Source organism: Schistocerca serialis, chromosome 2 (assembly GCF_023864345.2).
Source record: "Schistocerca serialis cubense isolate TAMUIC-IGC-003099 chromosome 2, iqSchSeri2.2, whole genome shotgun sequence".
NCBI lineage: Eukaryota > Metazoa > Arthropoda > Insecta > Orthoptera > Acrididae > Schistocerca > Schistocerca serialis.
Genome location: NC_064639.1, coordinates 367,864,981 through 367,889,176, shown reverse-complemented (window position 1 = coordinate 367,889,176; position 24,196 = coordinate 367,864,981). Strand labels below are relative to the sequence as shown.

The 24,196-nt window shown below is 43.8% G+C and overlaps 1 protein-coding gene across 1 annotated transcript in view; it reads left to right on the top strand.

The window, feature by feature from the left end:
• LOC126455552 (pickpocket protein 28-like) overlaps positions 1 to 24,196 on the top strand; it is a 164,497-nt gene that overhangs the window by 20,452 nt on the left and 119,849 nt on the right. The window contains exon 2 of the mRNA XM_050091306.1: positions 14,337 to 14,531. Coding sequence (XP_049947263.1) covers positions 14,337 to 14,531 — 195 coding nt within the window. The remainder of the gene's footprint in view (positions 1 to 14,336; positions 14,532 to 24,196) is intronic.

Sequence of the window (24,196 nt, the reverse complement as noted above, 5' to 3'; positions counted from 1 at the left end):
TGTGCGTTCACCGCGATGTCGCCAAACACGGATGCGACCATCATGATGCTGTAAACAGAACTTGGATTCATCCTAAAAAATGACGTTTTGCCATTCGTGCACCCAGGCTCGTCGTTGAGTACACCGTCGCAGGAGCTCCTGTCTGTGATGCAGCGTCAAGGGTAACCGTAGCCATGGTCTCCGAGCTGATAGTCCATGCTGCTGCAAACGTCGTCGAACTGTTGGTGCAGATGGTTGTTGTCTTGCAGACGTCCCTATCTGTTGACTCAGGGATCGAGACGTGGCTGCACGATCCGTTACAGCGATGCGGATAAGATGCCTGTCATCTCGACTGCTAGTGATACGAGGCCGTTGGGATCCAGGACGGCTTTCCGTATCACCCTGCTGAACCCACCGATTCCATATTCTGCTAACAGTCATTGGATCTCGACCAGCGCGAGTATTAATCGATAAACCGCAATCGCAATAGGCTACAATACGACCTTTATCAAAGTCGGAAACGTGATGGTACCCATTTCTCTTCCTTACACGATGCATCACAACAACGTTTCACCAGGCAACGCCGGTCAACTGCTGTTTGTGTATGAGGAATCGGTTGGAAACTTTCCTCGTGTCAGCACGTTTCCGTGATAACATGTTCGTTGCGAGTGGCATTATGACCTACCACACAGTAGTAATTGCACTCGGGTCACTCGTACATGAGGTGTTTACCTACAGGGAGATTTGTGTGACAAAATTCTAGCCGTATCATAAGATATGCTCAAAACATTAGCTCATTATAACACTAGACATTAGTTCTCAATAAAGAGAAATTCAAGTTTGTCAACATAACGAAGAGTAAAAATGTAGTATCCTTCGACCGTGCTACTGGTTAAACACAACTGCGTCATCCATGCCAATCGAAGTAGTGAGAGAAGTATTAGGAGACTTAAAGAACCTGAATTATTTTACGTAATTGTAGGTGAAACGAAGGACAGGCTTCGATTTAATGTTAAACATGTACGCATGCACGGACGCAGCACAAACGCGCCAGCACATGCGCGCTCAAACAAACTTTAGTGGATTAGTATTATCTTATATCTCTCCGTAAATGTTAATAGCAACAATAATAAAATGTAATATTATGTGGTTGAGATGCATAAAACAATAATTATAGTCCGTCAAAGGCTGCTAACAGCTTGTCAAGATCTAGTTATAATAACGAGGAACTGCAAAACATGGGAAGTAAAGAAACGCAATCATAATATAATGGGCCACTCGGTTGATGCATGAGAGTTCCTCGGAAGCACTCCAATTTTATTTCATTGTCTACAACACTAGTAACAAGCTGAATGTGAAATACAGACCTGAATATGTTTTTAGATCTTGATTTTCAGTAAACATTTGGAACCGAAAAATATTAAGTGGAATTTTCTAGTGTTCCGCTGAAAACACTTTTAGTAACGATAAACACAATGAAGTGAAACACATATCCCTAACCAATGCTCCATAATCGACCAGAGAGGAGTACTTGTGTATTCGCAAGGACAATACCTTCATTTTACGCTGGTCAGGAGGCAAATACGTTGACAACATACATGGACACAAACAATAAACAGGTCACATTAGAACATAGCAGTAACCTGCATTGCAGTGTTTAGAATAGGCATTAGATAAGAACAAATTTACTGGGCTCCCTTCATAGAGTGGAAGCCGTTATCAAAATTTGGTTCCCATTGTCCATGGGCTGTACAGATAAATTATAATTTTAATCTCATTAGGGGGTCTTCGCTCTGCTCTTCGTCAATAGCAGACGTCGTGATTTTTTGTTCAGCTACTTCTACTTCACATTTCTCATCGTACGACACCATCTTGAGCAGGATGCTTTCTGAAAAAATTCTTTCTTAAAAAATGCTTTCTGAAATTCTCAACACAACAGGAGGCCCTAGACATGTTACTGTAGTGTGTTCATCTCGTTACGGATTTTCATGAGGCTTTACAGGGTCGATCGCTTCTGTATCCTTAGAATGGAAGGCACTCTTAAAGAATCAACTCCGAAGTGGGCAACTGTAGTGAAGGACGCCAATGACGAAGGACTCCTTTGGGATCTTTCGGGAACCGACTCTAGCTCCTCTTCGTGCTCAGACACCCGGCGACAATCCGAAACTCAGCTCGTTAAAATATTGTAGATGAGTGCCCTTGGTACGCTGCTTTGCGATTAATCTCACTTACAGTCCTATATTTTCGTACATATGGAGAGAGGCGTCTGGAACGAAGTCACTATCGGCCGCTTATTTTAGTTTAAATGTTGTGCACGAGCGCTGAGGATTAAAAACAGTGGACTGAAATATAATCTCAATCCTGTCAGCGGGTGCATCTACTTAAAATTTGTATTTGTTATGTTGCTGCACTCAAGTACATATTATAATTAATGCAAGAATTCAACTTTACGCTCAATGTGTGCGATTATCAACTGATTGATTACAAATAACGCTGTCAACGTCCTCATTCAGTCATATAATATGGTATGAATGATTCATTCCATGTCAAGGCTTAGACACCATCACTGGGTCGAAGGAACTGTCAGAAGCCGTCTGCGATACAAGACGATCAAAGTGACCGAAAGCAGTTCCAGATCCCCTTCAATTAACAACTAAAATCGACTTCGTTTATGTTTTGCAGGTGTACCATGACTCTAAGACCAATTATAAATAACCAATAGTAATCCAGGGAAACAGCAACGAGAGAATTCGTTACTTCAGAATATGCTGCAGCTTTCAGCAGTTGTCAGTACGGTTTGTCTAGAAAATCGATTCGTAGGTTATATCTTTGAGAAAAAGTCTTTACTAAAAGCGCGTGTATTAGAGAACAACACCTAGTAGCCAAACGTCTCCCATGTAGTTTCGAACTTAGGGTCAAATACACATTTCACATTCACGTACGCCCGAGACGCTTGAGGCTTTTACTATTGCTTCCGCCACGGTCATGGCGTGAAATAGAATGTGTACGTAGGTAAATGTAAATTCATTCTCCCCAAAGGATTTCACCCTTAAAACCATCTTCCACGCTCTGGCGGAGTTGTATTTTCATTCTACCTCCACTTCCACTCCAAATTTTAGCAAACTCTTAGTTGTAATGACACGAGTAATCACACAAGATATCTAAGTACACAGTGTCTTAGTGTAAATGATTTACCAGTATTTCCTCTAAAAACATAATCTTCCTGTGATACATGTAGAAGCTATGGTGGGAAGAAATCATTTTACATCGTAGCAGCATCTTAAGAGGAAATTTCTTTTTCGTATTAACACATGCAACGTTAATTATTTCTCATTCGCTCCATTCTGAAATAGTCTTTCATAGCGGGAAGCCATTTTTGTTTATTTCTATGCATGTGTGGTGGCGAAAATATATGATCTTGTAGGGGTCATATGAAGAACAAATGGGACAATCCGATTCATTTTTGAGATAACACAGCCGGCCGAAGTGGCCGTGCGGTTAACGGCGCTGCAGTCTGGAACCGCAAGACCGCTACGGTCGCAGGTTCGAATCCTGCCTCGGGCATGGATGTTTGTGATGTCCTTAGGTTAGTTAGGTTTAACTAGTTCTAAGTTCTAGGGGACTAATGACCTCAGCAGTTGAGTCCCATAGTGCTCAGAGCCATTTGAACCATTTGAGATAACACAATTAAGTTATCGTCTGCCTTGACTATCAGAACAAATTCTTTTATCTCATCATCAATTTCTTCATCATTTATACAACCCGCTCCCGGTCGCTCAATAGTCAGCGCAACAGAATGACATTCTTAAGGGCTCGGGTTCGATTCCCGGTTGAGTCGGAGATTTTCTCCGCTCAGGGACAGGGTGTTGCATTGTCCTAATCATTATCATTTCATCCCCATTGACGCGCAAATCGCCGAAGTGGCGTCAAATCGAAAGACTTGCACCCGACGAACGGTCTACCCGCCAGTTGGCCCTAGCTACACGACATTTTTATTTATCACCTGCGGAGTCAGTTGGCATGTAAACCTGTACTATTGTGGCGGCTGTGGGCTTAGTGTCTGTCCTGGCTACTATAATGTGCTTGCAATGCTATTAATAGTAGCTTAAACGCATTCATGTATTTTTATTCATTATTAAACCGACTCCTGCATCACCCCTGTTTGATTTTGTATTTATAGCCATTTATTTACCTGCGCAGAAATCCTGTTCCTCCAGCCACAGATCATCACTAACTCCCTCTGCATCCAACCTTAAAGTATCCATTACCCACTTCAAATTTTCTAGCCTACCTGTACGATTAAGGGATCTAACATTTCACACTCCAGTCCATAGGACGCCAGTTTTGTTTCTTCTGATGACGACATTTTCTTGTGTAGTCCCCGCCCGCAGATCCGAATGAGGGCGGGTTGCAGTTGCTACTCTGATATGGAAAGGTTGGCACAGGGGAGGAACTCGGGGCCGGCCGCATCAAAGCAGTCAGAAGACTGATTACCTAAGAAAAAATAAAAAAAATGCTGTCTGCATTAGCTATTTCATGACAAATCTATTGGACAGTATTTTACGTGTAATATTGTTTACGTACTTCACTGTGAGCCACTAAAAGACCAGAATGTCACCCCCTCACATTATCGTTTGCGGGAATATTATATATGGTTTTGTGCAAAGTAAAATCTTAAGTTCCCAAGCAAAATCAACTGGCAGCCCTTCTTTCTCTACACAGATGTCTCATAAACGCACAAATGAACATACACTTTCCACACTTTGCAAACAATGAAATTTATATAAATAAAAAAATAAATGTTCGTTTGCTCAAAATGTTAAATCTTCGAAACGAAAAACTTTCTAAAGCGAACAGCACATAAATATTTCTTGGTTTACAAAACGAGTTTCAACATACTTTGCTGTCATCTTCAGGTCTTATAAAATTGGTTCATCTTAAGTTGTACCTCACGCCAAGCTGACATGTAGATAAAATGTAGCACATTGTATAAAGGTTTGTCATAAATAAAACATTTAAAATCAAAAAGTATCTTGTGGACATCGTCAGATGATTGAATATGGCTATGTGCACAAGGTGCTTTCCCATTTTAAATGTTTTGTTTATAACAAACCTTTGTATCAGGTGCTAAATTTTATCTACATGACAACTTGGAGCATCTCAAAATAAACAAATGTCATAAGATAAAATTTTGAGGACCTGAGGTTGACAGCAGTGTCTGTCGAAACGGGCTGTTTGTATATAAAGAATTATTTATGCTCTCTTGGCATTAGAAAATTTGTACAAAGTAAAACAGATCGCTCACAGATCGATTCTTCTAATTCCTCAACAAGAGATAATTCAATCTTCGAAAGTTGTTCGCCGATTTCTTTGAAATTTACCAATTTACTTACTCATTTTAAACGACTTCAGTTCCCGATCAAGGTTCCGCTGGTGACAACAATTATTAACTGTCAAGGTAGGAGAGAGGAAAGGAAGAGGAGATGAGTGGAGAGAGGGGTAGGAGTAAATGGCCATTGAGAGGGGAAAGGAGAAGATTGACAGAGAGATGGGAAGGAGGTGGTCGTGGACAGACAGAGGGAGAAGAAGAAGAAAGGATACATGTATAACACAATTCCCAAATATATTTAGCAATTACAAAGCAATGCCGGGTTTGATAGTCCTAAATTAAAATTAACTTCATTCTGTCACAACTTGCGTAGCTAACTGACTGCACCAAGTAACTTGACTCAGCCAGTAGAATTGTTTTTCAAGATATTATAAATTTCTGACAGTGTTTTAAGAAAAAATACAGGTTTACTTTTAACGTTATGACGCCAAGATAAATTTTAGGATATAGACCAGGAACCTACTACAGGAAGTAGCACCTGGGCAAAAAGCAGTCCGTATGCACATGTAAATTAAACTACACTGTCCAGTGAGATTAATGTGACCAACTGTAAAAAGACTGTAAGACCACATTTGCAGCGTGGACCACGTTTTTACTTGGCCACTGTGACTGGGTTCGGAGCCCGGAGTGGCTGATGATACCACACCGGCTCCCGTCCCCACTCACACCGTTGCCCGTGTCCAGCCACGTGGAGACGGGCGCTATTTGTTTTCATTTCTAAACAGTAGTTTTTTTGTGCAGCATTTAAATAACATTACAATTAATACAATGGAAGTAGGAAAATGATACATAAAAAATTTGGTACGCAAGAAGAGTTGAAAAAAGAAGATAGGAAAGAGTATAGAAAGAGAAGTTCCCGTCATATGATTTTGGGTGGCGGCCAGGGTCTTGGAATGAACTTCAAGTCACTGGACGCCACTCACGATTCGTTTTCTATGTCTACCATTCTTAAGCTAACATTAGTATAAAAATAAAGAAAGAAAATACAAGAGGGCACTCCATGTCTAGCATACTTTGTTCATTCTCGTTAAATGCCCAGCAATTAGCACCTCCCGGTTACGCAAACTACCCGGCCTGGACGGTGGATTTCCCCGATCTACATTAATGTATCCGTCTGGTTGGGCTCACCTAAGAGGGACCACAATTAAGATTCTTCCATCCAGGCCGTGCGTCGTTGTTCACCAGGAGGCGTAGGTCCCTTAAAGAGTTATCTAACTTTAAGCTCCTGCTCACTTACTGTGTGCCTCTCGTTGGACGTGGAGGTGCTGCTAAATATTTATATCTGTACAGTTGCGTTTTTTTAGGTTTTATTTGAGTGTGTTATGTCGTATGCACCTCGCTCCGGCATTTCTGGCCCATTTTGTTTTCGCTCAGGCTGCCACTATTTATCATCAACGTCAGTCATATCAATATCTGTGTCGTTGGCTAGGTCTGAGTCTGTATCTTCTTCTTGAATAGAGGTGTCAGTGGTGTCATCAAACCCATGGGCACTCTGCTATCTTTGTGAACCGACTGGCCTTCTGTAAGGTCTGTTACGTAGGTATTCTATGTATGGAATCTTGGAGGTTTCGTTAGCCAGTGTATATAGTTCTGTCCACTGGTTCGAGTCGTGTAGTAAGGCATACAGTTCGTTCTGTGTGTTCTAGTGGTTGACATGTAGTGTGTGTCTTATGTTTATGCACTGCCCGCAGAAGAGGACAGTGTATTCCGGGGAACATTCTTCCCCGCATGTGCATCTACTAGTCTGTCGCAGACTCACACGGCTCAGGTGCGTGGGATAAGGGTAATGTCCTGTGAGGAAATGTACCATACCGCGGCTGGGATCGATATATTTTAGTTTTAGTCTTTCCCTGATATCAGAGAAGAAGTTGTAAAATCGGCGGCCCTTATCACTACTGTCCCACTCGCTCTGCCAGGTATCCACTCGCCATGCTCCGAGTTGGCGTGTTGTCTCAAGCGGTGCACCAGTGATCTGCCGAACCTGGTCTAGTCTCCCCATCCTAAGCCAGAACCTTGCTTAGGGTACCTGATGGTTATATCAACTGGGAAGATTCCCATCACAACGCATAGTGCATCGACTGACGTTGTGCTGAAGGGCCCCGTCAACAGATGTAGGTCACTTCATTACCCCGACGTACATCAATTCTGTTAGTAGAACCGCTGCAGCGTGGACCGCTGTGATGCGTGAAAGAACATAGTCAATGAAGTTCTGAAAAGTACCGAGCAATGCAGACTCCATTCCCGTGGCCAGGTGCGCTAGGTTTCCCGGTGTGAGGATGCACAAGCGAACAGCCTGGTCGAGGTGGTTCCTCAGATTCCCTATTGGACTGCGGAAAATTCATCCTGGTGCCCTTCGAACCATGCACGTACACTGTCCCCTATGACAGATGCATTATTATGTTAATACGTTCTGCCTTCCAGAATGCCGAGATCACCCAGGGAAAGCCGTGAAAACACTCGCTCCTGATTGCAGGGTGTTTGGTTACTCCGTAGGCGCCAAAGGCCATCTGTGCGATGGAACATTAACGTGATTCCAGAATGACATTTTCACTCTGCAGCGGAGTGTGCGCTGATATGAAACTTCCTGGCAGATTAAAACTGTGTGCCCGACCGAGACTCGAAATCGTGACCTTTGCCTTTCGCGGGCAAGTGCTCTACCATCTGAGATACCGAAGCACGACTCACGCCCGGTACTCACAGCTCTACTCCTGCCAGTACCTCGTCTCCTACCTTCCCAACTTTACAGAAGCTCTCCTGCGAACCTTGCAGAACTAGCACTCCTGAAAGAAAGGATATTGCGGAAACATGGCTTAGCCACAGCCTGAGGGATGTTTCCAGAATGAGATTTTCACTCTGCAGCGGAGTGTGCGCTGATATGTGAAGGTAGGAGAGGAGGTACTGGCAGAAGTAAAGCTGTGAGTACCGGGCGTGAGTCGTGCTTCGGTAGCTCAGATGGTAGAGCACTTGCCCGCGAAAGGCAAAGGTCCCGAGTTCGAGTCTCGGTCGGGCACACAGTTTTAATCTGCCAGGAAGTTTCATATCAGCGCACACTCCGCTGCAGAGCGAAAATCTCATATTGGAAACATCCCCCAGGCTGTGGCTAAGCCATGTCTCCGCAATATCCATTCTTTCAGGAGTGCTAGTTCTGCAAGGTTCGCAGGAGAGCTTCTGTAAAGTTTGGAAGGTAGGAGACGAGGTACTGGCAGGAGTGAAGCTGTGAGTACCGGGCGTGAGTCGTGCTTCGGTAGCTCAGATGGTAGACCACTTGCCCGCGAAAGGCAAAGGTCCCGAGTTCGAGTCTCGGTCGGGCACACAGTTTTAATCTGCCAGGAAGTTTCATTAACGTGATTCATCTGAAAAGGCCAGCTGTCACCATTCATTGGACGTCCAGTTTCGATTCTGGTGAGAAAATTCCACCCTTAGTCGACAGTGAACAAGAGTCAGCATGGTTGCATGAATAAGACGCCTGCTGCGGAGGCCCATACAAAGTAACATTCGCTGAACGGTCGTTGAGAAGAGGCTATGGTTAGCCTCTCGGCTCATCTGGGTGATCGAGGCTGTTGTTAGCCCCTTGGTTCATCTGGGAGGTCAGATGGCCATCAGTTGCACGTCTGTTTGCCCAAACATATCTCCGGAGATGTCGTCCTCCCCTGTCATCTATGGCTCCTAGTACATCGCTATTGCTTGGGGGCGGTTTTTGGATAGCGCCACACAGGGTGTACTTCAACCATGGTGGGAAGCAAATAGTTTAAAAACTTTATTCGGAAATGCTTTCACCCTTGGACCGAAAGGCATTGATCACGCCGCTTTTGGACTTCAGATAAATCGCTGTTTCTGCATTAAGGTAACGGCTACACTGTTATCCGCGTCCCCCCTGATACTCTTAATATACCCTCCACTGCTAGCGTCACTGCCATTTGCTGCCTGTGAGAGGTTCTAACATAAACGGTGGTGACATTTATGTGTCTGGAAAGTGAACATTGATAAAAGGACACAGAATAAATACTAGTCCGCGTGATTTACAATGCTAAACGAAAGAGTAACTTGCCTGGATGAGTCGTCAAATACTGTGTAATTCCAGCCTCAGCGTTTAAAAGGTTCGCTCAGGGCACTTCACGCAATGAACAAATATCCTGGAACACTGTTCACTCATTCCACATCTGCACTGTCACAGCCAGACCGTCCGAGGCAGTAGTTCCCTGGAGTTGTATAGATCTCTGCGCCGTATGTTATCCGAGAAGTGCACGGTATGGTGTCTGAGTGGTCACTCATGCGTTGTCCTGTAGACGCCCTCTCTAAGTGCCTTCTGCCTTTTCCATTGACACGATTCTGCCTGTTTAACTCTGAGGGACTTCCCTTGAACATTACCTATCTATCATTAAAATTATAACGAAGTTGTAGCTGGACCGGTAATGCCAACAGTGTTTTCACATATCACCTTAGATGTGCAGCAATGTTTCATATTTGGTACAAAATCAGAAATAAGTACAAATAGTGACATAAAGTAGGGGAGAGTTGGTTAAAACAGGGGACGTAATGAACTATGTGTATCAACCTGCTGAGTTTTTAATCACTAATTGTCCAATCTGTCTACTTAGAATTGGGCATGAAAAACATATATTTAAAAACAATGCCTGATCACAGAGAAGAATTTTTTACGCTTCTGTCAACTACCCCATTTTATCAGACTAGTTGGGTAAAACAGAGGACTACATTATAACTAAAATTAAAAAAATACTCCATTTACAAACCCTGACAATCACTTCATGAACAAAAATCTCATTTATATGGTTCATCATCATCATCATTAATACCGGCGCACTGTTCATGAGCCCATGCAGCAGCCTTCTTCAGACATACAATTGGAGAAAAGTTCGTTACAATAAATTCAAGCTCTATTATTATTTACTCCTTCTTCTTCTGACGATGTCCTATACTCCCGTACTTTTCCACCTTTCTTTTCTTTCTTCTGTGACTTCAGTAAGCCTGTAACTGTTAGAATGTGGCCCCATTTGAAGTTTCATTTTGGGAGTCTTCCCCTTTTTCATAGAAGACTTTAATTCTTCCTTATAAGGTGAACTTGTAAGAACAGCTGTCTTTTCTCTTCTTCCGTGAGATTTTTGTTCCTTTCTTTCAGCTATCGGCACTGCTTTAATGTCTTTCGGAGAGACGTGGAAAGCTGAAGTTGAAGGCTTAGGCCTATCCGACTGAGAAGACCCTGGTGTGGTTGGAAAAGATGTTTCTCTGTTTAATGACTGTGAAGTAGCGGGACATCACCTTTCTCCAACGGTGGATCAGCGTCTGTTGACATGATACATCCAATCAGGGAAAATATCTGCATCCAGTGGGAAGATTCCAGTTTTACGGAATGCATTTACAGCAGTCTCAATAGAAGCAGCTTTCATGAATGCTGTCCCATACACCCCTGAAACTTGATTGGTGGTTATCACGTGTCCAGGATGACACTTAATCCACTTTCTAACCTCTTGAGAGTAATAATTACCCATTGGGGCCATGAATGCGACATCCAGGAGCTGCATTCGGCGGGTGCAGTGTGGGGGGAAGCATAAGAGATGAACATGGTTTTCTCTAGCCATATCAATAACTTCAGTATTCTTTGTGTGTGTTGAGTAACCATCTGAGAGCAGAAGTGGTCGAGCGGTTCTAGGCGCTACAGTCTGGAGCCGGGCGACCGCTACGGTCGCAGGTTCGAATCCTGCCTCGGGCACGGATGTGTGTGATGTCCTTAGGTTAGTTAGGTTTAAGTAGTTCTAAGTTCTAGGGGACAGATGACCTCAGCAGTTAAGTCCCATAGTGCTCAGAGCCATTTGAACCATTTGATACTCGGCAGTAGATCCTGGCGGAGCATTATCCAGAAGCTCAGGCTTGGCTATTTGTCTAGGGTATACAAATATTGTGGGCATATAAATTTCAGAAGCGCTCATAGAGGCTACAGCAATCATTAAGGTGCCTCTCCCCGCGGAAACCAAACCACCAGCTTGGCATTTTCCCCTCAAGGCAAGCACCTCTGATTGTTTATTAGGGACTGTTGTTATTCCTGTCTCATGCCCATTATAGAGTCTATCGGCGGTGAAGTTGTACCTATTATAAAGTTCTAACAGCAAACCAAAGAACTGCTTCTCCACTGCGCGGTTAAAGCCCATTGCTCTGCCAAGAGATGTTGGCTCAGCAGAACGTAGGCTTATTTCCGGGTTCCTCTTCAAAAACGAATAGAGCCAGCATTTACCTACCATCTTCTTAGTCTTGCTGAAGTTAAGCAGCAGGTTATTTTTCTCTGCCAGTTCGAAAGCAAGACTCCGCACTTCATCGATAGTCAATCCAAACAATCTGCTTTCCATATATTCAGCCAGTTCAGTTTCCTGCTCCTGATTAAATACAGGTTTGTAGCAAGCTAGACCTAAAACAACTACAATAATAATAATAATAGCAACAGTTTAATTAATTTCTTCAAAAATAGTAAATAGGCCGACCTGTCTTTGTAGTATCCTCTAAACACATGCCACTCCAGGCCTTTTTTACACGTGCGTCCAGAGTACTGTGAGGAACCCCAAAAGACTTTGATGCTTTCAAATAGCCCATTGTTTAGGCGAAAACTGAAGCTGCAGCTTCTTTCATAATCTCTTGAATCCATGACTGTCTGTCAGTTTTTCTTTTATAAGCCGCCATAATTATGGTATAATTTAAGTTAGATCCTGTGAATAATAATAATAATAATAAATTTTCTGATTGAACAAATTAAATAAACAATTTTAAAAACGCAAACGGCGAGTTTTAGATCAACTCGATAAGTTTTGTCAAACTTAGTGGCACCCTGTTTTATCCGACTACGCTATGTCAAGAACAAATTGATTTCAACACCCTTGAGCGGGACCAACATTTTGAAACACGCAACGAACTGTAGTGCAGACAACGTTTAACTTATATCACACTTACTTTACAGTCTTCAAAATAGTGTCTTGCAAATATAAACGCACAATTCACAGCCGAATATTACAACAGAACACTGCAAAAATGCATTCCACCGAGAGAAGTCACGGTTGCATTCAACAGACTGCAGATACTCTAAGAATGAAGGTAATCGAGTGGGAAAGAGGTTACTATGTTTACCGGGAGATGGCAACACATATCAGACGAGAAAAGTACGATACCCTGTTTCATCATACTACCCTGTTTTATCAGACTCTCACCTACGCAAAAAATAGGAAAGAAGGTATTTAAATAAAACACTAAATAAAATGACACAGTATTTGCGTTACGAGATGCTTTAGTTTGGTTACCTGACTAGCTTGTCGGGTCATAAGGTGCTCCAAGATGATAAGATTGTGTGGGATTTGGATGAGTTGCTGTAAGGTGGGAATTGGGAAAGGTATGACGATGCGAAATGCAAGGCGGAATACGAATCTTTCTTAGATTTCAAAGCGCTTGTAGGATTTAGGTGAGGCAGAATTCGAGGCAATTTTGGTGCAACTTAGAATGGGGCAAATGAGAGATTTGTAGGTTAGAATAATGGTATTTGGGCTTTTGGTTTTATGATCATACGGCCAAACATTGTTTAAACACATTCAATAAACACATTATATGGTTTAAACACATCAGTAACAACTGTCAGTTTGGATTATTATCTATGTGCAAATTTCAGTGCAATTAAGAAAAAAGAGGTATAATTTTTATAAAACTGCTGTATATAGATTACGCTCATCTATGTGCAAAATTTAATTTAAAGTGAATCACGACAAAACGTGTGTTATTTTAAATAAATAAATGTGTACAAATACACGTCACTTAATGTGTACGATCTGCCTTCTGGTGCAGTGGATAACTGGGGTCAGTCCTTCCGGCAATGCAGTTCTTCAAAAATGGTTCAAATGGCTCTGAGCACTATGGGACTTAACATCTGTGGTCATCAGTCCCCTAGAACTTAGAACCACTTAAACCTAACTAACCTAAGGACATCACACACATCCATGCCCGAGGCAGGATTCGAACCTGCGACCGTAGCAGTCCCGCGGTTCCGGACTGCGCGCCTAGTGCAGTTCTTCCTTTGAAAATATTTTGGATAAATGACAGCATCGGTCATAATCCTTTAGTTTACACATCTATTTCTGTCACTGTGTGACTATCTTCAGTGGAAACTATTCGAACCCTGTAAGCCCATATCATAAAAACACAACACTTTCCATGGGGTGTAACATGTACTGTGATGATTACTTCGCACCCTCATAATGGTTGCTCTCGCCTGTTGTCTCGTGTTGCTGGTCTCCCCCTACTATCCGCCGTACTAGTAGGATCTAGATATTGATGTCGCTGATTATATGGGCAGTCGTAATTCCTTTTGAGCTGTGTATATGAGTTTTCACACCCTAACGTCTGTTGTTGCTGAATGAGTGGTAACGTAGTGAGAGGCCTTTGTATCCCATAGCTCTCAGTTGATTTAGTGTCGTAGACTCCAGCTGTGGCGTGTAAGTAGCTTTAATTCGTGTGTGGCTTTGCGTCGGATATTACGGAGAGTTGAATTTCATATCTCTTTTCTGTGAAGGGTTGGTACTAAATACTGTACCACGTTAATGAACGGTTCTGTTGAAGGTGTAGAAAGCTGAGGAACGGAATCACGAAGCAATTCAGTTACAGGTGGTGGCTTGACTTCGCCGTGGATACACTTAAAGTTCTCACGTATTTCTGTGGGTGCAGCCTACCTGAAGTTTCCACGTTCTACCCCACTCGACCAGGAGACTCAAGTGAAGTTGGAGAGAGATTTAGGAGATATGGAGGGTGTGGCAGATAGCTCGGGTAGCATGTGTGATTGGTTGTGTCCTATGCATCTTTCTCCATTACCAAATGTAACTCTTAAACCTGTACCTGTACTTTTCTAGCTATGAGCCGATATTCGTGCGGAACGTTCTGAAAAGCGGATGTTTCCCTTACTTACTGTGGTGTGGTCTGCTTCCAGAGGCGAGAAGTCAGAGAAGCACCTGGAGGCAGGTGCGCTCCGCGTGCAGCAGGCGTGCACGTGCGGCGCGCAGCCCCGCGAGCGGAGCGATCCGGCCGTGGTGCGGTGCGTGGCCCACGCGTCCGAGTACTGCCGCAGCACCAGCATACACGGCCTGCGATACGTCGGCGACGTCCAGCGGCCCGCAGCGGAGAGGTAACCTACCGGACAGATCGCCTTTACGTACTGATCTCAGTCGTACGCGACTTGTTCATGAGACCTAGAAAATATTAGATACAGGCTCCCAGGTAGATGCCATTTTCCTTGACATCCGGTAGGCGTTCGATAGAGTTCCGCACTGTCACCTGATAAACAAAGTGAGAGCCTACGTAATATCAGACCAGCTGTGTGGCTGGATTGAAGAGTTTTTAGCAAACAGAACACAGCATGTTGTTTTTAATGGAGAGACGCCTACAGACGTTAAAGTAACCTCTGGCGTGACACAGGGGAGTGTTATGGGACCATTGCTAGTGGATAGTGCCGGAAGTTCCATGCGACTTTTCGCGGATGATGCTGTAGTATACAGAGAAGTTGCAGCATTAGAATATTGCAGCGAAATACAGGAAGATCTACAGCGGATAGGCACTTGGTGCAGGGAGTGGCAACTGACCCTTAACATAGACAAATGTAATGTATTGCGAATACATAGAAAGAAGGATCCTTTATTGTATGATTAACAGCGGAACAAACACTGGTAGCAGTTACTTCTGTAAAATATCTGGGAGTATGCTTACGGAACGATTTGAAGTGAAATGATCATATAAAATTAATTGTTGGTAAGGCGGGTGCCAGGCTGACATTCATTGGGAGAGACTTTAGAAAATGTAGTCCATCAACAAAGGATGTGGCTTACTAGAAATTGGCACAAGTCAAGTAATTGATCAGAAAATGTCCGAACAAGTGCACAAAATTGAAAACGAATTTATAAAAAAAATAGACGAGAAGGTGCACACCGCGATTGAAGCCAAAGACGTGAGCTCCAATGCGGAAGTGCAGGACCTAAAAAAGGTGGTGCACACTGACATTCCGCTGTGGCAGCGGAATGTCAACCGTCGTCTTGCGGAGCTTGCTGCACGGCGATACACACACTCGTTCGACCTATACTTCAGTATTGCTCATCAGTGTGGGATCCGTACCAGGTCGGGTTGACGGAGGAGATAGAGAAGATCCAAAGAAGAGAGGCGCGTTTCGTCACAGGGTTATTTGGTAAGCGTGATAGCGTTACGGAGATGTTAGGCAAAATCAGGTGGCAGACTCTGCAAGAGAGGCGCTCTGCATGGCGGTGTAGCTTGCTGCCCAGGTTTCGAGAGGGTGCGTCTCTGGATGAGGTATTGCTTGTACCTCCCGAGGAGATCACGAACGTAAAATTAGCGAGATTCGAGCGCGCACGGAGGGTTTCCGGCAGTCGTTCTTCCCGCGAACCATACGTGACTGGAACAGGAAAGGGAGGTAATGACAGTGGCATGTAAAGTGCCTTCCGCCACACACCGTTGGGTGGCTTGCGGAGTATAAATGTAGATGTAGATGTTACCAATTTATAGGCGAGCCGTGCACTTGACTCAAATTTCATTCATGCATTCGCCGACGAGGCTCACGTAACGTCAGTACAGTCCCAGTTCGAGTAATTTTTCCCGTAGTACCGACACACAGGGGTTCGACAAAAATACGGTAAAACCAGGAGAAATGCATGCTTGACCATAAATGAAGATGCGAACCAAACCTTCAAATTGCATTGTCGAATTTAAGCACCAGCTTAAACAGTATAATTTTAATACGTTGCAAGTATCAGTCGTGGTCAGAACAGTGATCTATGTAGTTGTGAGTAACTCATGTTGGAGCAAAGTGAAGCTGGGTGAGACATCTACTTTGGCAAAGCCGAAACAGAAGAGAATCGAAGCATCTGCGGTATGGTGCTATAGAAGATTGTTGAAATTAGTTGGACTGATAAGGTAAGGAATGAGGAGGTTCTTCGCTGAGTCGGTGAGGAAAGGAATATGTGGAAAACACTGACAAGAACGGACAGGATGATAGGACATCCGTTAAAACGTAATGGAATAACTTCCTCTGTACTAGAGGGAACTGTTGAGAGTAAAAACAGTAGCCGGCCGCGGTGGTCTAGCGGTTCTAGGCGCTCAGTCCGGAACCGCGCGACTGCTACGGTCGCAGGTTCGAATCCTGCCTCGGACATGGATGTGTGTGATGTCCTTAGGTTAGTTAGGTTTAAGTAGTTCTAAGTTCTAGGGGACTGATGACCACAGGTGTTAAGTCCCATAGTGCTCAGAGCCATTTGAACCATTTAAAAACTGTAGAGGAAGTCACAGATTGGGATACATCCAACAAATAACTGAGGACATAGGTTGCAAGCGCTACTCTTTCGCACAGGAGAGGGTATCGTGGCGGCCTGCATCAAACCAGTCAACGGATGACTCAAAAGAAAAAAAAAAGTGAGTTCTAATGGGGAAGAATCGCTGGTGCTCTTATGGTGAGTGTTTCCGTAACCAAAGTGGCCGATGTGTTCGGTGTTTCGAGAGGTACCGTGTCAAACAGTTACACGCATACAGGGAAAGCGGAAAAACATCATCTGCTAACTCACAACGCGGTGTGTGTTGACTGAGCGTGACGGACGGTCATTGAAAAGAACTGTGACAAAAAATAAGAGAGCAACAGTTGCAAAGGTCACTGCACAGCTGAGTGGCCCACTCGCGAACCTTGTGAGCACCAAAATAACACGAAGGGGGCTCCGTAATCTGGGAATAGTAAGGCGATCAGGAATTCCAGAACCACACATTAGTGATACAAATACCCATAAAAGGAGAACGTGGTACCGAAGTCATAAAACCTGGCCTAAGTAATGCAAAAACTCATAATAGGTAAACGGGGTGTCAAGGTCATAAAACCTGGCCTATGCTTTAATGGAAGAAAGTCGTTCGGTCGGTTGACTTGTTTCATATTGCTTCCAACTTCTTGCCTAGTCTACGTCCCAAACGTGTAACACGGCGGAGCGTTCAGTGATGATCTGGATGTTCAATGGACCCCATGGGTATTCTGTAAAATCCCATTACTGCCAAGGATTATGCGACAATTTTGGTCGGTTGGTTTGTGGACTAAAGGGACTAAACTAAATCGTTATCAGTCCCTTCTTCAGTGTCATACAGTTCACGGATGAAAAGTATACCCCAGAAGAATAGTATCGTCTGAAATCTGGGAAAGGTAAGTAAATCTAAATGTGTATCCAAACGGAAGCAGAAAACGAAAAAAGCAAGGCAAAACTGGAAACGTTAACAAAAAGGGAGAAAATGGTAGGTGTTAAAACAGTATAGCAGAGGGCCTGGGCTGGCTGATTACAAGAATAGAAAAGAGATGAGCCAGCCATTCTGCAACACATTAAAATCTCCAGCCAAAGAACTCAAGGCAAGAGAAACTCCTATGGTGAAAAGACGAACACCAAGTAAAGAGAGAGCCCCGAAGGGAGCGAGGAAGAGTTAAAATGGAGGTAGGGTGAATGCCTCGGGGAGAAGGCCACACAACCACCATTAGATTAAGTGATAAAAACACCCCTCTCGACCAAAACTTAAAACTAGATCAGTCATTGAGGCATTGTCACCTGACACCGTAAGTAGTACTCCAGGGTGGCTAAATCTGGACATACCAAAGAGATGTGCTCGAGAAAGACTCCCCAGCGCAGGAACTGATATGCTCAAGAGCGCGAGAGATGGCTACACTGCACCCATCTGGCAAGGAAGGCTGTTCAGTATGTCCTGCATGTGCATAAGAGTACTCAATGTGACCATCAATCATAGAGCCATCCCTATAAACCACCTCCTGGGACTAGAAAGGAACAGGCAGGGTGAACTACGGATTTTGGGATTCGTGAGAGGTCCAGACGAAGCTGTGATCGAGGTATACACCATGGAAGTGATGTTAGTGGGCCCGGAGGAGGGGTTCTAAAGGGAAAGTCTCGAGTTTAGTGAGTGAGAAGGGACCAGACACGGCCTGGAATTGTAATCCATGATATGGGTCGCCATTGTAGGAGATGGATCGCCGTGTTAGGGAAAAGCAGACGCCGGCCGCGGTGGCCGAGTGGTTCTAGGCGCTTCAGTCCGGATCCGCGCGACTGCTACGGTCGCAGCTTCGAATCCTGCCTCGGGCATGGATATGTGTTATGTCCTTAGGTTAGCTGGGCCTCATCTACATCTACATCTATACTCCGCAAACCACCTGACCGCGTGTGTCAAAGGGTACCTTGAGTACCTCTATCGGTTCTCCCTTCTTCCAGTCTCGTATTGTTCATGGAAAGAAAGGTTGTCGGTATGTGTCTGTGTGGGCTCTAATCTCCCTGATTTTATCCTCATGGTCTCTTCGCGATATACTGCTTGACTCCTCGGTGAAGGTATGTTCTCGAAACTTCAACAAAAGCCCATACCGAGATACTGAGCGTCTTTCTTGCAGAGTCTTCCACTGGAGTTCATCATCTACGTAACGCTTTCGCGATTACTAAACGATTCTGTAACGAAGCGCGCTGCTCTCCTTTGGATCTCCTCTATCTCTTCTATCAACCCTATCTGGTACGAATCCCATACCGGTGAGCAGTATTCAATCAGTGAGGGAACAAGTGTACTGTAATCTACTTCCTTTGTTTTGGGACTGCATTTCCTTAGGATTCTTCCAATGGGTCTCAGTCTGGCATCTGCTTTACCGATGATTAATTTTATATGGTCATTCAATTTTATATCACTCCTAATGCCTGCTCCCAGATAATTTATGGAATTAAATGCTTCCAGTTGCTGACCTGTTATATTGTAGCTAAATGATAAAGGATCTTTCTTTCTGTGTATTCGCAGCACATTACACTTGTCTACATTGAAACTGAGTTGCCATTCCCCTAAACCATGCGTCAATATGTTGCAGATCCACCTGCATTGCAGTGCAATTTTCCATTGTTACAACCTCTCGACATACTACAGCATCCTCCGCAAAAAGCCTCAGTGAACTTCTGATGTTATCCACAAGGTCGTATTGTGAATAGCAACGGTCCTACGACACTCCCCTGCGGCGCACCTGAAATTGCTCTTACTTCGGAAGACTTCTCGCCAGTGAGAATGACATGCTGCATTCTGTTATCTAGGAACTCTTCAATCCAATAACACAATTGGTCTGATAGTCCATATGCTCTTACTTTTTTCATTAAACGACTGTGGGGAACTGTATCAAACGCCTTGCGGATGTCAAGAAACACGGCATCTACCTGAGGACGTGTCTATGGCCCTCTGAGTCTCGTGGAAGAATCGCGCAAGCTGGATTTCACACGATTGTCTTTCTCGAAACACATGCTGATTCCTACAGAGTAGATTTCTAGTGTCTAGAAAAGTCATTATACTCGAACATAATACGTGTCCCAAAATTCTACAACTGAGAGATATAGGTCTGTAGCTCTGCACATCTGTTCGACATCCCTTCTTGAAAATGGGGGTGACCTGTGACCTTTTCCAATCTCTTGGAACGCTACGCTCTTCTAGAGACCTATCTAACCTCAGATGTTAATACCGTAGTTCTCAGAGCCATTTCAACCATTTGAAAAGTAGACGGTAATTTAAATATTTATTTGAGATGCAAATCTGCACAGTATAATGGGCAAGCAGTTGCTCTCACCTGATCCTCAATAGAGGAATCCCAGCTTCCAGGAGTAGGCTGTTCACTGGGTCTATTCAATGGTGCATAGGGTCCAACATCTGCCATGCTGAGTGCGATGCTCAGCCATATGCCAGGCTCCCACAGTCAGGTTGGGACTGTACAAGGACTTTGTAGAGTTTTAACAGTGTAGGATGGTCTGCTCGTAGTGTAACTCTGGCATCAAAAAGGTTAAGGTGCTACCAGCAGTTTTGCTAAAGTTGACGAAGATGGGGAATCCAAGTTAAACGGACGTCGATAACCAGTCCTAAAAAGTGATAAAAGGTCACTATATTAAGCAGTTGGTCATCAAGATAACGATGTGGGTGTGGATGAACTGTACACTGCATGGTGATATTCTTAGCAGCTAAAAACTGAAAGCCTTCGGAGAAAGCCAAGGAGTGCGCCTTTCATATGGCTCGCTGCAGTCGATGTTCAACCACGCCAATAGTAGACGAGAGAGACCCTGCTTGGGTAATGTAGTCAGAACGTGATGTCGCAAAGTGTGTCATAGGCTTTCGCCAAGACGAAAAAGACGGCAATTAGCGGGAAAAGGCCAAGCAGATGGCAGACTCCAGCTATTCCAAGTTGTCAGCGGTGCAGTGACCTTGGCGAAAGCCACCCTGGATTGGAGCCAGAAGGCCCAGAGACTCAATGAGCCAACACAACTGCCAATTCACCATACGTTCGAGCAGCCTCCCAGAACGTTGGGGAGGATAATAGGGCGATGGCTGTTATTATCTAAAGGGTTTTTGCCAGGTTTTAGCACTTTCTCGCCATTGAGACGGAAATTCGCCTTCTTTCCAGATGCGGCCGAAGTCAGCAAGGAGTTGGCGCTGGCAATCTGCTGATAGATGTTTAAACATTTATGACTGGATGCACTGTGGCCCAGGGGACAAGTCAGGTCAGTGTGCAAGGGCACCGAGGAATTCCCACTCACTGAGTGGAGCATTATATGGCTCATGGTGCCTACATCTACATCTATATTTATACCCTGCAAGGCACCTAACGGTGTGTGGCAGAGGGAACTTTACGTTCCACTGTCATTACCTCCCTTTCTGTTCCAGTCGCGTATGGTTCGCGGGAAGAAGGACTGCTGGAAAGCCTCCGTACGCGCTCGAATCTCTCTAATTTTACATTCGTGATCTCCTCGGGAGGTATAAGTAAGTTGTTGTTGTTGTGGTCTTCAGTCCTGAGACTGGTTTGATGCAGCTCTCCATGCTACTCTATCCTGTGCAAGCTTTTTCATCTCCCAGTACCTACTGCAACCTACATCCTTCTGAATCTGCTTAGTGTATTCATCTCTTGGTCTCCCTCTACGATTTTTACCCTCCACGCTGCCCTCCAATACTAAATTGGTGATCCCTTGATGCCTCAGAACATGTCCTACCAACCGATCCCTTCTTCTGGTCAAGTTGTGGCACAAACTTCTCTTCTCCCCAATCATATTCAATACTTCCTCATTAGTTATGTGATCTACCCATCTAATCTTCAGCATTCTTCTGTAGCACCACATTTCGAAAGCTTCTATTCTCTTCTTGTCCAAACTATTTATCGTCCATGTTTCACTTCCATACATGGCTACACTCCATACGAATACTTTCAGAAATGACTTCCTGACACTTAAATCAATACTGGATGTTAAGAAATTTCTCTTCTTCAGAAACGCTTTCCTTGCCATTGCCAGCCTACATTTTATATCCTCTCTACTTCGACCATCATCAGTTATTTTGCTCCCCAAATAGCAAAACTCCTTTACTACTTTAAGTGCCTCATTTCCTAATCTAACTCCCTCAGCATCACCCGACTTAATTAGACTACATTCCATTATCCTTGTTTTGCTTTTGTTGATGTTCATCTTATATCCTCCTTTCAAGACACTGTCCATTCCATTCAACTGCTCTTCCAAGTCCTTTGCTGTCTCTGACAGAATTACAATGTCATCGGCGAACCTCAAAGTTTTTATTTCTTCTCCATGAATTTTAATACCTACTCCGAATTTTTCTTTTGTTTCCTTTACTGCTTGCTCAATATACAGATTGAACAACATCGGGGAGAGGCTACAACCCTGTCTTACTCCCTTCCCAACAACTGCTTCCCTTTCATGTCCCTCGACTCTTATAACTGCCATCTGGTTTCTGTACAAATTGTAAATAGCCTTTCGCTCCCTGTATTTTACCCCTGCCACCTTTAGAATTTGAAAGAGAGTATTCCAGTCCACATTGTCAGAAGCTTTCTCTAAGTCTACAAATGCTAGAAACGTAGGTTTGCCTTTCCTTAATCTTTCTTCTAAGATAAGTCGTAAGGTCAGTATTGCCTCACGTGTTCCAGTGTTTCTACGGAATCCAAACTGATCTTCCCCGAGGTTGGCTTCTACTAGTTTTTCCATTCGTCTGTAAAGAATTCGTGTTAGTATTTTGCAGCTGTGACTTATTAAGCTGATAGTTCGGTAATTTTCACATCTGTCAGCACCTGCTTTCTTTGGGATTGGAATTATTATATTCTTCTTGAAGTCTGAGGGTATTTCGCCTGTTTCATACATCTTGCTCACCAGATGGTAGAGTTTTGTCAGGACTGGCTCTCCCACGGCCGTCAGTAGTTCCAATGGAATATTGTCTACTCCGGGGGCCTTGTTTCGACTCAGGTCTTTCAGTGCTCTGTCAAACTCTTCACGCAGTATCGTATCTCCCATTTCATCTTCATCTACATCCTCTTCCATTTCCATAATATTGTCCTCAAGTACATCGCCCTTGTATAGACCCTCTATATACTCCTTCCACCTTTCTGCTTTCCCTTCTTTGCTTAGAACTGGGTTTCCATCTGAGCTCTTGATATTCATACAAGTGTTTCTCCTTTCTCCAAAGGTTTCTTTAATTTTCCTGTAGGCGGTATCTATCTTACCCCTAGTGAGATAGGCCTCTACATCCTTACATTTGTCCTCTAGCCATCCCTGCTTAGCCATTTTGCACTTCCTGTCGATCTCATTTTTGAGACGTTTGTATTCCTTTTTGCCTGTTTCACTTACTGCATTTTTATATTTTCTCCTTTCATCAATCAAATTCAATATTTCTTCTGTTACCCAAGGATTTCTACTAGCCCTCGTCTTTTTGCCTACTTGATCCTCTGCTGCCTTCACTACTTCATCCCTCAAAGCTACCCATTCTTCTTCTACTGTATTTATTTCCCCCATTCCTGTCAGTTGCTCCCTTATGCTCTCCCTGAATCTCTGTACAACCTCTGGTTCTTTTAGTTTATCCAGGTCCCATCTCCTTAAATTCCCACCTTTTTGCAGTTTCTTCAGTTTTAATCTACAGGTCATAACCAATAGATTGTGGTCAGAGTCCACATCTGCCCCTGGAAATGTCTTACAATTTAAAACCTGGTTCCTAAATCTCTGTCTTACCATTATATAATCTATCTGATACCTTTTAGTATCTCCAGGGTTCTTCCATGTATACAACCTTCTTTCATGATTCTTAAACCAAGTGTTAGCTATGATTATGTTGTGCTCTGTGCAAAATTCTACCAGGCGGCTTCCTCTTTCATTTCTGTCCCCCAATCCATATTCACCTACTATGTTTCCTTCTCTCCCTTTTCCTACACTCGAATTCCAGTCACCCATGACTATTAAATTTTCGTCTCCCTTCACAATCTGAATAATTTCTTTTATTTCATCATACATTTCTTCAATTTCTTCGTCATCTGCAGAGCTAGTTGGCATATAAACTTGTACTACTGTAGTAGGTGTGGGCTTCGTATCTATCTTGGCCACAATAATGCGTTCACTATGCTGTTTGTAGTAGCTTACCCGCATTCCTATTTTCCTATTCATTATTAAACCTACTCCTGCATTACCCCTATTTGATTTTGTGTTTATAACCCTGTAGTCACCTGACCAGAAGTCTTGTTCCTCCTGCCACCGAACTTCACTAATTCCCACTATATCTAACTTCAACCTATCCATTTCCCTTTTTAAATTTTCTAACCTACCTGCCCGATTAAGGGATCTGACATTCCACGCTCCGATCCGTAGAACGCCAGTTTTCTTTCTCCTGATAACGACATCCTCTTGAGTAGTCCCCGCCCGGAGATCCGAATGGGGGACTATTTTACCTCCGGAATATTTTACCCAAGAGGACGCCATCATCATGTAA